We start from the raw sequence: 13,717 nt of genomic DNA on the forward strand, positions 1-13,717 counted from the left end.
TGATGGCGTGTAGCATCTGAAGATCCTGTTTGCTCCTTTGTCTCGTGGTCCTTGAGACCGAGTCGGGGGGCTGCTGTTTCTGTTTCTTAATAAGGTGTCCCTGAGTGGCTCTGCACCAATAATAAAATGGAGGTCGTAGTGAACTTCCATTAAACCACCTTCGCTATTCAGTGATAGAGTCCTCTTAGCACATCTTATTTCTTGTGAATGTGGATTTTAGGGTGTTATTTGTCTCACAAAATATGTGAAAATCTGTGAATTACAGTGTATTACATTCAATATGATATGGCTCCATGTTTTACCTCCCCCGCTTAGAAATGGAAAATGATATTACTTCACTGAAAAAATCACATGAGCTTTATGTAGTCTTGGAGCATTTTGAAGTGCAGTAACAGTGTGTATTCCATTGTTTCTTTATCTCCCAAATATTTTTCTTAAAGGCCTCTACCAAGTATTTGAAAATGCTTTCACTTACTATAGTCAGTAAATATAGTTTGTATTGGTCAATCTATGTGACAGACAAGAAATAACTTTGTTATGATCTAGGCCCCTTAGAAAACTTTCAAAGAGTTCTTTGTTTTCCATTGGTAAATAGGTCTTTCTCCTATTGCTCCTATTCAGAGTGTGTTGGCAATGCTGGTGTTGCTGATTTTCCTCTTCTTGGAGCAAAGGAGATGAGTAGGAATTAATTAAGAAGTGGCTCAGAACATATGCCCCATCTAGGGTCTTGAGTCATTCCATTAGTCTGAAGATGGAGGAAGGCTTTTGTATAGGAATAAAGACATTTTAAAAGCTTAGATTATTGCCAGGTTGCTTGTTTTGCATTAACTTGAGTTTAAAAAAAAACAGGTTTTCCTTTTTTATTGAGACAGTACATGGAGACTATATGTACATTGAGAAAACATGGCAATTGAAATAATTCCATTAGATTTACATCCTAAAAGTCAATATGATAAGCTAAAATAAAATGTATTATTTATATAGAAAACCCTTAACTTTCCTGTAGGATTCAATAAATACTGTTTGTGGAACAAATGAATGTGCAAAATGAGAGAGAGTGGTATTCCATAAGCTTAATGTGCTCTTACCCAATAGTGTCATGAAATAATTGCTGGAGTGACTGACTCCAGAAGGGTAAAACCAAGGCATTAAGAGTGCGTGCACTTCAATGTTGGCCATACTGAGTTTAGAAATGAATGTGGGAGACATAGGTAAAGATGCTAGAAAAAAATCAACTGTGGATTGTTCCATTGCAGGTGGCTGCTTCTTTATTTGTGTTGTGGTTGCTTAAAAAGTGAGTATGCCATGCTTGATGTGGATTGTGTTTTGTTTACATCGGGAGATTATTAACTATTTCAATGCCTACTAGTGTTTCACTACACCCCTCCATATTCCTCCAGATTATGGAAGAGAAAAACAAGGTCCAGTAATTCTTCAATTTCTGAGAGTTCTAAAACAAAGATTCTAAATTCTGCACTCAAGCCCCATTTGTAGAATTGTATAGTATTTTGCGTGTAGCCTAGCATGCCACCACATACACTTACAAAGATTTCTAGATTTATGTGATATCCACTATAATATAACTCCCATATAAGTTGTTATAATAATGTGCCATTTAGGGAAATGATGATAAGAAAAATAAGTATGTGTGCGTTCAGTAAAGATACAATTTTTAGAGCCACTTCCTCAGTAAACTGGTGGCTGAAACCTTGGATACTCAGAAGTTGCAAAGGTTTACCATATTTGTTCAAGTTGAGAGCAGTTCAGTACCTTTATCTCTTCATTTCTAAAATATATGTTGTTTTCTGTTTCCATGAAATGCAATAAAATACAAAACCACATACAAAAATTGGCAATATAAAATTTATAAAACTAAGGATGTAGTCTCTTTTACAACAGCATATCATGGTTTTTTATACTTATTTTTATTAATAATTTGGTTGAGAAGTTTGGTTGTCAAATACCATTTTTCTTTTGTTTTACAGCAACCCCGTTAATGGTGGAAACAATGGCACTAAAATTGCCAATACCTCCTATGTTGTGGTCATCACCAGTTCCAGCTTCTATTACATTTTTTACATTTACGTGGGAGTGGCTGACACTTTGCTTGCTCTGAGCCTCTTCAGAGGTTTGCCCCTGGTGCATACGTTAATCACAGCATCAAAAATTTTGCACAGGAAAATGTTACATTCTATTCTTCATGCCCCTATGTCAACCTTCAACAAGCTGAAAGCAGGTACTTTTGATTAGGTATATAAAACGGAACTGCCCACTCATCATCTGTGGGGTGTATTGGCTTACTAGCTTTCCAGTAGCAGCTTGAGCTTGAACACAGGCATCTGCCCCTCATCCAACTACCTTGTTTCGCATTTCTAAGCTATCGCAGGCAAGCATACCCATGGTTCCCAGTATTTCTGTATCAGCCTAGTAGAGTAAATCATTTTGTTACAGTGTGATTCTGGTTCAGTGACCTCACTAGAAGCAGCCTCTCTTGAATAACTTGGCCCTTTTCTTTTCATATACTTATTTTGATGGGAAAAATAACTGTTTCTTGTGACTCTTCAAGAGTGGTCATATGAATGTGTTAGAGGACTTTGGGTGGGCAAGGGGGTATTTTACAGTTATTTTTGAGACAATTAGAGCACGTGGTACTTTGTATAATGCATTTGATACCAATTTAATTATAGTCACAGAAAGTAAGATAATTTAAAAAATAGAACCAAACATTTCAAACATTTCTTACCATTCTATGGTAAGAAAGGTCTTGAAAATGTGGTGCGTTGATTACCCTATGGATTAATTTCCTTTAAAGACCATGAAAATAATAAAACCTCCTAAGTTCGCTGATGGAGATCCTGCTCCGTGGTACTAAACCAAGGAAAGCCTCCACATAAAAAGTGAATAGAGTATCATTCTTGTCCTGGAGGAGCTCCCAAGCAAGGAAAGATGTCAAGCATAGGAATTCAACCAAATGTAGAATAAGTTACAGAATTGAGACTTTTTAGTGTAATCTGATTCTAACAACCTCAAATACACATTGTATTTTTTATGTGGCAAAGTTAAATGTTGGCATACTAGAAAGATATTTATACTGGAGCCCTTATGCCTCACTAAAGGAGCACCTCATTTGCATATGATTCTGGTCAGCCTCTTTTGTTCTAAGACTCTTAGAACTAAGGGAATGGCTGATTCACTTGATACAGTGACTTTGTTTTTATAGAATTCTGAGATCCCAAGAGGGTAGGGGTTCCGTCATTTTTCTGGCAGAGTAAAACATGGACCATGAAATACAGTGGAAAGGACACAAACGTTTGAGGCTTGGGCTTCATTTGGCCATACACGAATGATAATTATGTCTCTCAGCAACCTATGTGAAATAAATATTAGCGTATTTCTGCTGTTCTTTTCTTTGGGAGTGTTACTCCCAAAGTAAGTGAACTAGACATCCTCTCTCTCCCAATATTCACTCACAGCGCACTCTCGGCCTTCCCTGTTTCCTCTGTCAGTCATCACCATACATTCTTCTTTTCTCATTTGTCTTTCCAAAACGTCATCTGTGTCTCAGGTTAATTCCTAACCACTTTATGTGGTGTTCCTCTATATTCACTCTCCTGGACCTAAAACAGCAAGTTGATCTTAGAAGATCTCCCATCAGCCTGCTCTCATATTTTGGTCATTGCGGTACAAAAAAAAAAGTTTGCTTTCCATTAAAAAATGCTATTAAATTCATAGTTTATGATTCTTCTCTGTTACTGAGTAATTCTATTTTACTTTACAACAGCCTCTTGGAATTTCCCTTGAATATGGTCTTGAATTGGGCATTGACCATGTTTTTCTTTGACATTCATTTTCTATGGCTTTTTTTTCTTCTGTTACTTTCCCCCACTTGGTCATACTGAAATGACTTTGTGATCATAGTAAAAACATAATATAGCAAAGTCCTCAGCAAAGTGTGGTTATATTAGACAGACACTCCTGGTTGAAACAAAATTTGAAATATAAATATCACTATGATTATCCTATTTTGCCCAAGCATACTTTCAGTTTTTAAAGAGTAATTACAAATGTCATGAGATATACATTATTTCTCTGAGTAATTTATGGAAGGATATCCACAATGGATATCCATAAAATATCCTAAATGGATATATTAACTAATATGTATTTCATGTGTCCACATAGCCTTTTTACTTTTGTCTGGGTCATATAAAATAAACAGGGACTTATCCTATTGACATCAAAAGTCAAATATCTGGGAAAAGAGATAAGGCCTATGTACACACACAGCAGCTGTGATATATCGCATGTATGTAGTCTCTGCAACTCAGGCATGCAGACAAGGGCAGGAAGAGATTGCTTCCAGATGCAGTAAATACCCTACTCTCTTGTAGACAGGTCATTTGAGTTGAGCCAGGAAAGAGGTTCAGATTTGACAAGAGGAAGAAGGGCTTTTAGACAGAAGGAAACAACACAGGCAAAGTAGAAAAGGGTAGACTGTCTAAAGAATAGACATTATTACCTGAAGCAGTGGATTTCATTGGAGGGATCTAGGTTAATTAAGGACAAATTGTGGGAAAATATTAAATATTAAAGAAGGAATTTTGGACTTTATCCCTCAGGTAATTGTGAGTGAGTGATAAGGTTCACTATTACATTGTTGCTATAGTGTTATGTTACACTTTATCTAACTGTTTGCCTAGCTCCACTTTATACAGTGAATTCCTGCACTACAAGGACAATGACTTAATCCCCTCTCTTATCCCTGTAGCCAGGAAAGCATGTTGTAGACATGGAATTTTTAGTTCATTGAGGCAGCAAATAATCAAGACCCAGATATGTGAGTCCGGAATTTAGAATACAGGTTGAAGCTTATATTCCCAGTGAAGAAGATAAACAATAAAAAAGGAAGTCTGGTGTGAACTGAGAGAGAAACCTGTGGGTTCTGAATCAGTGTATTTAAATGGCAGAGAACTTAGCAGGGAGGGTGTATATACCCTGTGTGGTAGAGGGGGACATAAAAAAAAAGATGAACGCACACCAAGTACGGCACCTTGAAACTGAGAGCAGCAGAAGTGAGATTTGAATGGTGCAGTGACCAGACATTCCCAATCTTAATTAGAATAAGATTATGTCTTGATTAAAGACATTGGCTGGAGCTGAGTCTTAGGGGACTCTGTTTTATAAAAGTTCAAAAGTAGGAGGCAATAACTTAAATACATATTTAGGACTATCAGCAAAGTTAATATTTGTAAGGTCTTTATTTTCTGATTAAACCATAATTCTCATTTTAAGTGCTTTTGCTGTACAGTGAATTTAGGATAAAATATATTGGTGTTTTTCTAAAGTGATTAACTTTTGAGAATTTTTATTTGTATTACAGGTGGGATTCTTAACAGATTCTCCAAAGATATAGCAATTTTGGATGACTTTCTGCCTCTTACCATATTTGACTTCATCCAGGTCTGTAAAGAATAACTATTATCAAGAGTTTTTCTATTTACTATAAAGCATTCTAAATAGTTTCAAAGGGAAGCAAGTGAATTTTTTTTTGCTAATTTTCCACATACTAGTTGAAGTTCTGGCTAGTGAATAAGTTTTATTAAGAACAGCAATATTTATTAGTTACAAATTTAATGAATTCAGTAACTATGTCTGCTTATTTCAGGCAGGCCCATGATATGGTACTATCTCTTGAATCGATTTGAAAGGTGCAACAGACCCTTTTCCACCTAATCATTGACCATAAAATTTGATTGATAGTCTTAAGTCCAACACTGAAATGAAAATGGAGTTCCTGGAGAGGCTAAACTCTTATCCAGCACTCTAAAAACTCTACCCTCTACACTCTAAACACAGATTAGCTAAACAGTTTCCCACAAAAATATGATGTAATGAGGGATGAAAAAAATGGGTTGTTGAAAAATGTGAAAGAAAAGGAATATTCAGAGTGTAAAAGGGCTATCCCTGAGTGACAGCTGTGACTTGACCTCCAGGGTAGCCATGCTGTGAAGATGACTGAAAGTCATTTAGTAACAAAGAGGGCAGTGGGGTAGAAACTAAGTGACCTTGAAGATGCCACATTAGGACTCCAAAGTCACAGGACTTACAGGAGTTGTAAGCTGATACTTTGCCTGTTGAGCCAGGTACAGTTTTCTGAGCTCCCTGATGGCTTCCTGAAGCTTTGAGAGCAAATGCACTTGGAGAAATAATAGTAATACAACACTGCTCTCGTTGGAATGACACATTCTCATAGCTTGTCCCTTCTCTCCAAAGTAGTACTGCATTTCTGAAAACTTAAAAAAATGTAGAAATATTACCCCTGTGTGTATACACAAGCCACATCAGCAAATGCAGAGAAACCAGCTGTTGGTTTACCTCCTCTGAAATGATTGACATAATTAAACACACTTACTGTACTAAGTGAACTGTGTTTTGGATTTCTTTCATTGCTGTGTTTAAAGATAAAACTTGACAGTAGCAGCACCTGTTGGAGTTTTTTAACCTGGGTTTTGTACTTACTCAAAAGTGTTATCTTATGTGTGTTTTGTTTACATGAGACATTTGTTTCCCATTCTAGGAGAATAAACCATAGGTCCATCATATAAGTATACTAAATATATATACTAATAAAATATAATAAATGCAATGCAATATAATATAATATAGTATAGTGCAAACTGGAATGTGGATATCTATCTGAATATGTCTGCAAAAGTCTTACAAATGGTTCTTGAGTGTTAAATACTTTTTTATTTTTATGGTCTCCTAAGTATCTTCTGTTAATTTAAAGTTTACCTCAGAAATCTGGAAGAACTAATTTTCAAATATTTATCTTATAAATTAAAGATTGTTTGACATTTGTGATGGCTTTCAAGTCCTTCTATGTATCTTACACAGTTTTAGCTCAAGTCCTAGAGCTGCTAAAGATTCACAAGGTAGCAAGTCGCTCCAAAATTTCCATAGATCTGACATCCACCCTACCCTTTTCCCTTTAAGATACCAGTCGGCAAACCCATGGAAACTAGTAGAGAATTAGCATATGAAAGTTACACTAAGTTAGTTTTAAAAAGTTTGAAAGTTAACACATGCTTGACATCATGTAGACTATCTGGTAAACATGTAGTGAGATTACAAACAGTATTCTAATGTGATGTGATATAATGAGATGTCTGCATTACGTAGGCATAATTCATTTTGATAATGTGGATAGGAAAATACTTAATTTCAAATTAAATCCATTTACTATAAACCATTTGAGTTATTAGAGTATCTCCAATTATTACAGTAGGAATAAGTGAGTTGAGATATGAGTAACACTTATTAACAATATGCCTTTCAATATTAAACATGAAAAATTAGGGTCAAAAAAGTGAGCTTGTCTATATGACTAAACTATGTTTAAAACAGACATTTGTAACACAAAATGAAACATTCTTTAACATGCTTTAACAAAATCACAAAAGGTAACATTTATTTTGAAAATTTAATTTTTCAATAGACTGGATGAAGAAATCATAATCATTTAAAATTTACTTTGTAATACAATTTATAGTATCTGATAAATAAAAATATCATAAGAGCAGAAAACACCATGCAGATACAACTCAACAACACATCTTGTCCACTTTACAAAGTGAAAAAAATCACTCACCACCATGTTTGACCCCACAGTTGCTGTTCATTGTGGTCGGAGCAATAATAGTTGTCTCGGCTTTACAACCCTACATCTTCCTAGCAACGGTGCCAGGGCTAGCAGTCTTCATTTTACTGAGGGCATACTTCCTTCATACCTCCCAACAGCTCAAACAACTGGAATCTGAAGGTACAGCATGGAATGGATTGCAGGGTCCCTGAGATTGTGGGGGGCGGGGCAAGAGCTTTTTGTCACTCACTACCATTATCCTGCTTTAAATCTCTAATTTTATAACACTGGTACGGGTGTCTGTGTGGGGAGGGGGGAAGGATGAGGAGGGAGGAGGAAGGGGAGGTGGAGGAGGAGGGGGGAGGAGTAGGGTGTGTGTAGACATACTTGCTCATGCAGGCTCATGTGTGGGAACCAAGGCTACCCTTGTCAATTGCTTCTTTACTCTCCTCCTCCTCCTCCTCCGTACCCTCCCTTCCTCTCTCCCTCCGTCCTTCCTTCTTCCTTCCTTCCTTCTCTTCTCTTTCTTTTTTGTGAGTTTCTCACAGACTCTGGAGCTTGCTCTTTCAGATGGAATGGCTGGCCAGAGAGGCCCTGGGACTTACCTGTCTTCACTTCTAGCAGATGTTCAGTGCAGGCAGAAAGTTTTACATGTGTGCTTGGAATCTAATCTCAGGTTCTTACATTTGTGCAGCAACAATGAAATTTCAAAGTACACATGGAATGAGTTTATTAACAACTAGGCTTTCTTTTGGCTTTCAAACAAGTGTGTATCCTTATGATTGTTTATGCATAGATATGTATAAGTTCTTATACTTCTCAAAGTCAGAAACAGCAGTGCTATTATTCCTCAGAGTTTCTCCCAGATTTCAAGTGAAACTGGATGGAATTCTTCCATTTGACTTATCTTCAGTCCTTTCCTTAATGTCCTCCCTTCCTTTGGTTAATCTTTTCTAGATCTCCTTAGGAAGCATCTCTGTAAGAAAGAATCTTGGTATAAGGCAATTATATTTAAGAGAATAAACTTACATGTGTTTCTGCTTTGAAACTTATAAGCTAAATCAGTTCACAGAAATTCTACATTGAAAGACTTGGAGACTGAGTCTAAAGATAAAACCCATTTTCTCAGCAGTTAGTAATTTAGGATTGGCCAAGGATATTGACTATGGTTTGCCAAGAAATATAAGTTAGCAAAGAAAATGGTCCTGTACTATTATCAGCCCTGGTTGGCAGGTAAAAGGGAGGGCCATGAATTTTAAAAGTAAGTTCTGGTCTGGGTGAGAGCCCTACAACCAAAGATGCTTATGGTAAGGTTATGCCTGAGTTAATCTTCATCAGAAACATGGTAGTATGAAATTCCGTTCTGTGTTGCAAGCTGTACATATCTCCTATGGGATGATTTACAGGCAGGAGTCCAATTTTCACGCACCTTGTTACAAGCTTAAAAGGACTGTGGACACTTCGAGCCTTCCGACGCCAGACTTACTTTGAAACCCTATTCCACAAAGCTCTGAATTTGCACACTGCCAACTGGTTTATGTATCTGGCAACCTTGCGCTGGTTCCAGATGAGAATAGACATGATTTTCGTCCTCTTCTTCATTGTTGTTACCTTCATCTCCATTTTAACAACAGGTAATCTGAACTTACTAACAACTTGGAGCACTTAGGTAAAAATTTGTCAATGATTAAAATGCCATATTGTTTATATTGAAATATTTAGATTTTTTTAAGTAGACCCATAGAGCTTACAAGTAGTTTCTTTGCATTTTGTTGTTTTGTTTCTAAATAATTTATTTAAAGGTTTATATGGTTTTGTTCTTTGTTTCACTATTTTAAGAATAATGAGGCACTGAGTCAGATAGCACAAATGCTAATGTTGGCAACCTAAATGGGGAAAGAAACACTTGTGTAAACACACACACATATTTGCATATACTTCTTACAACCTGGTAAAACTGCTTCTTTTTAACAACTACTTATTGGGAAAATTCTTGTCTAATATGACTTTGAATGAATAAAACTGCCACAGAAATATAATTTACATAAAAGTACATTATTTTCAAATATAAATGTTCTGAAATTAAGGATTTTTAAAGAAAAAATAAGTCACAAAAAAGAAAATTAAAATATATACAGACAAATAAGTAACTATATGATTTATATATAAAATATTGTATATTATTTATGGCAACATTTCAGAGTGAATACCACACCAATCCCAGATTTGCAACATGATTTGATTATAAGAGCAGAATTGCTCAATCCCAGTTAAGCAGCCTTTGACAAGTTATCAAATTGTATCATGCAGCCTCAGGGTGGGTGTCATACCTGGTTACCTGGAGGAACCAGAAAAGGCACTGGAGAGTCAGGCTAGGTATGACTCATGTAGATACTGGTTCATGTTTACTTCCTTCTACAGATAATTCAGTTCTTAGTCTCTGTTTCTGTCTCTGTCTTTCTCTGTTTCTCTATGTGTCTCTCTCATATATATGCATGTATATATATATATATACACAAACATGAATGTATATAATATATACACATATAACACACACACATATATATATATGAGAGAGATGTACATGTATCTCCCTCTCCCTTTCTCCCTCCCTCTCTCTCTTTCCCCCTCTCGAATAATAGTTATCTTCATTTAATAAGACAATACCACATGAACTTCACATGGTATCTTCATTCTGCTTCTTGAATTAATGGTATATAGATCCTCTGTCTAATTAAGTGCTAGAGAGGACAGAAAACATTCCTTTTGGCTTTGGGACCACTGCAGATATACAACTGCTATGAGGATGGTTATGCCCATTTATTGCTTTCTTCATTTATGGCTATGAAATTAATTTATAAGTAGGTATATTTGTGGATCTTCATATACAGTCACCATGACAACTTAAAATAATTTTTTGGAAGTCACAATATTGATTATTTTTATATAAGATAATTCAAAGTGGATAAAAGATGATTAAATTACATGGGTTAAAACTTAACAATTAACTTAAGCCAATATGTCATGTGCAGTATCAGAATAGGTAATGTTATGACTAAGTCCTGGGTAACCAAGGTCAGTAGTCAAAACATTTGATAGTCAACATACTATAGAACCTCCAGTTGGGATGGGAAGCATAGCCCAAGAACCCAGCCATGACCAACCAACTCTAATGGTCTTAATTTGATTAGTGATAGTAACTTACAGTAATTTACAGACCTTAATTAACTTCCCTAATTCCCTTGTGTGGGCAGATATTGCACTAATAACTCTCTCATAATATTGTATGCTATTTTGTGCAAGACAATATAGTTTTGTCTTTAATAAATGTCCAGTGATTATTATATTATTATTACTTGGTATTAAAATCTTACCTTACATTCTTTTTAGTCCTCAGAATAAGAAATTTATAGGGGCTCTATAGAAGATTAACTATCACAATTTTCGGTGGATTATTTGATGTTAGCACAGCATGATTTGTGTTGTTCATGGTGTACCCAAGATGGGGAAGATGGCAACAGGAAAAATGTCAGTCAATGATGTGCATTTGTCTCCGTGTCTCACTTTATAGTAATGTGGTGCTAGATAAAGCACTGCCAGTTCAGTTATGACAGCTTGAGTTTATAGTAATATATGAACATTTATCTTAAAACTATTTGTAGCCATAATTCTCATTTTTTAAATTTTAATTAGTTGCTCTTCCTAATCCTAAGTGACATTTACTCCAAAATGTGTTAGCACTGCCCTTTTCAAGCACATTGGTCGTTTCCCTTCCTTCTTTTAATGTAAGGAGCAAACTTCTCTCTTAAATGGCTGACAGTTTTCTCCCTGCCTGGTGACACATGAAGTCCACTTTCTTAGAAACAGCCTCTGATCAGCAGACCATTATTCTTACAGAAGTACTCAGCACATGTGCCCGTTCTACTCAGATATATGCAGCCCTCCTTTGAGTTTTGTAAAAGATCTCATTTCCTATTTATTTATATTTATTCATTCATTCATTCACTTACAGTCTGATGTTCAATCCAATATTTGTTTTTATTGTTGCCTACAGAGTAAGAGTAGACAAAGACGATTACTCATACCAACATTACCCTCAAGACCTAAGCATCATTTAAAAGTGCAGTTGTTTCCCAATATCTAGTCACTATTTGATTTTAAATTTTGGTTGAAAGCTTACTCAGTGAGGGCATTATTGTTCAAAGGAGTCACTAAAACTGCTTTAAATTGAAACGTAAATTATTGGCAAACAATGAGAGATAATAATTCACAAAAGAAAGAAATAACATGTACTTTGTTCAAAACCCTTTTCCTTGTCTAGGTGAAGGAGAAGGAACGACTGGTATTATTCTAACTTTAGCTATGAATATTATGAGTACTTTGCAATGGGCTGTGAACTCAAGCATTGATACAGATAGCTTGGTAAGTTACTATTTTTAATTTTATGAAATTTTTAGAGAACAAAACAAAAAGAATAGGCAATAACAGTATATATATATATATATATTCATTCGCCTACTTTAAGAAATAAAATGTTCAGGTTAATTAAGGACATTCTGTGGCACACATAAGCCATGGCATGATTTATCTTTCATCCTCATGGATTGTCATTGTGAATACTCTTGCATATGTGTCTTTGCCCAGGAGTTTTCTAAAGCAAATCCTAGGAGTGGGAGAAATTGCTGAGGTTAGAATTTCTCCAAGCTTAGCTTCACTAATGCCAAATCCCTCAGGTCTGTTGTGCTAGTATATACTTCACCAAGAGAGCATGTGGATGTTTCCAGCAATATTTCTTACTCAGACTCTTAATTTGCCAGTCTGATGAGTGTCAAGTAACTACTAAAATTTCAGGATAACTTAATGTCTTTATTGTTGACCATTTGGTTTGTTGTTCTTTATTTCTGTTAAATGGGTGTTCTTGTTACTAGCTTTTCAACGTGATGAGTTTGTTTGTGTGTGTGTGTGTGTGTGTGTGTGTGTGTGTGTGTGTGTGTGTGTTTGTTTGTTTGTTTTTCCTTACGTTGGAAGTGTTTTTGAGTCCTGGATCAATTGTCAGTTCTATACATTTAAATGACCTTTGAGCCAGTGGCTTTATTCACAGTATTCCTTGATAAAAGGGAACATTGAATTTGATAGAGATTCATTTATTTTTCTTTTCCTTTATGGCTTGCACATTTGGTATCTTGTTTAAGAAATCCTTCTGTATATTAGGTTTTCACATTCAGCAGCCTGACATTTTCCTAATATTCTTGTCTTATTTTTAAAATGTCTGGTCTTAGTGATTTTTTCCTCCTAAGTGTTTATATTGTTCCTTTCCTTTGTGCTTAACTGATGTTGACTCACATTTGAGTACTTTGTGTGTTCAAAGACCATATTTTGGTGTATTGTTTCTTCCTTCATAGGCTGAGAGCCTGAAGTGATATTTGTGCGTTAAAATGGCATGAAGGACTATTAATCCACAAGGGCCCGGACAAGAAATGAAAGGAAGCTCATTGCAGTACTCTATTTATATTTTAATAAAAGGCATATTTTCAGTTAGACTTTAGAATGGGTCTGAGGACTTCATCACTGATTTCTTTTTAAATTTTGAATTACATTTATTTGTGTAGGTAAGGAATGTCCATGCCACAGCAAGAGCATGGAGTTCAAAGGGAGGCTTGTGGGGCTCACTTCCCTCTTTTCACTCTGAGTCCCAGGGATTGGACAAGTCATCAGGTTTAGCAGCAAATGCCATCACATGCTGATCCATCTTTGCTGACCTGTCATTGAATCTGAAGGCTTTGAATTGCATTTGTCCATTCATTACTCCATTTCTAGGAGGCCTAGAATCCCCAGGTAAAAGTCATCATACAACTCCCTTTACTTCCGTCCTCTGGCACACATTCATGTGATGGTAAAATTTCTATAACATAATAAATATACATTCATATATACATACATTTATTTTTACAACTGTGACTTCATAATTCAAAATCCTTGTGCACATTACCTGTTTCTTTACATAAAAATTCTCTTCGCCTTGTACATGTACAATTTCCTTTGCAACATTAATTTTCTCTCTTAATCTTATAGCCA

General features: G+C 35.7%; 1 protein-coding gene across 3 annotated transcripts in view; it reads left to right on the forward strand.

The window, feature by feature from the left end:
* Positions 1-13,717, forward strand: part of Cftr (CF transmembrane conductance regulator) — a 167,727-nt gene that overhangs the window by 115,873 nt on the left and 38,137 nt on the right. For all 3 annotated transcript variants that reach the window (XM_087655874.1, XM_087655875.1, NM_031506.1), the window contains 6 exon segments: positions 1,257-1,294; positions 1,986-2,236; positions 5,381-5,460; positions 7,672-7,822; positions 9,049-9,276; positions 11,964-12,064. In XM_087655874.1, the coding sequence (XP_087512000.1) occupies positions 1,257-1,294; positions 1,986-2,236; positions 5,381-5,460; positions 7,672-7,822; positions 9,049-9,276; positions 11,964-12,064 (849 nt within the window).

Source organism: Rattus norvegicus, chromosome 4 (assembly GCF_021556685.1).
Source record: "Rattus norvegicus strain SHRSP/BbbUtx chromosome 4, alternate assembly SHRSP_T2T, whole genome shotgun sequence".
NCBI lineage: Eukaryota > Metazoa > Chordata > Mammalia > Rodentia > Muridae > Rattus > Rattus norvegicus.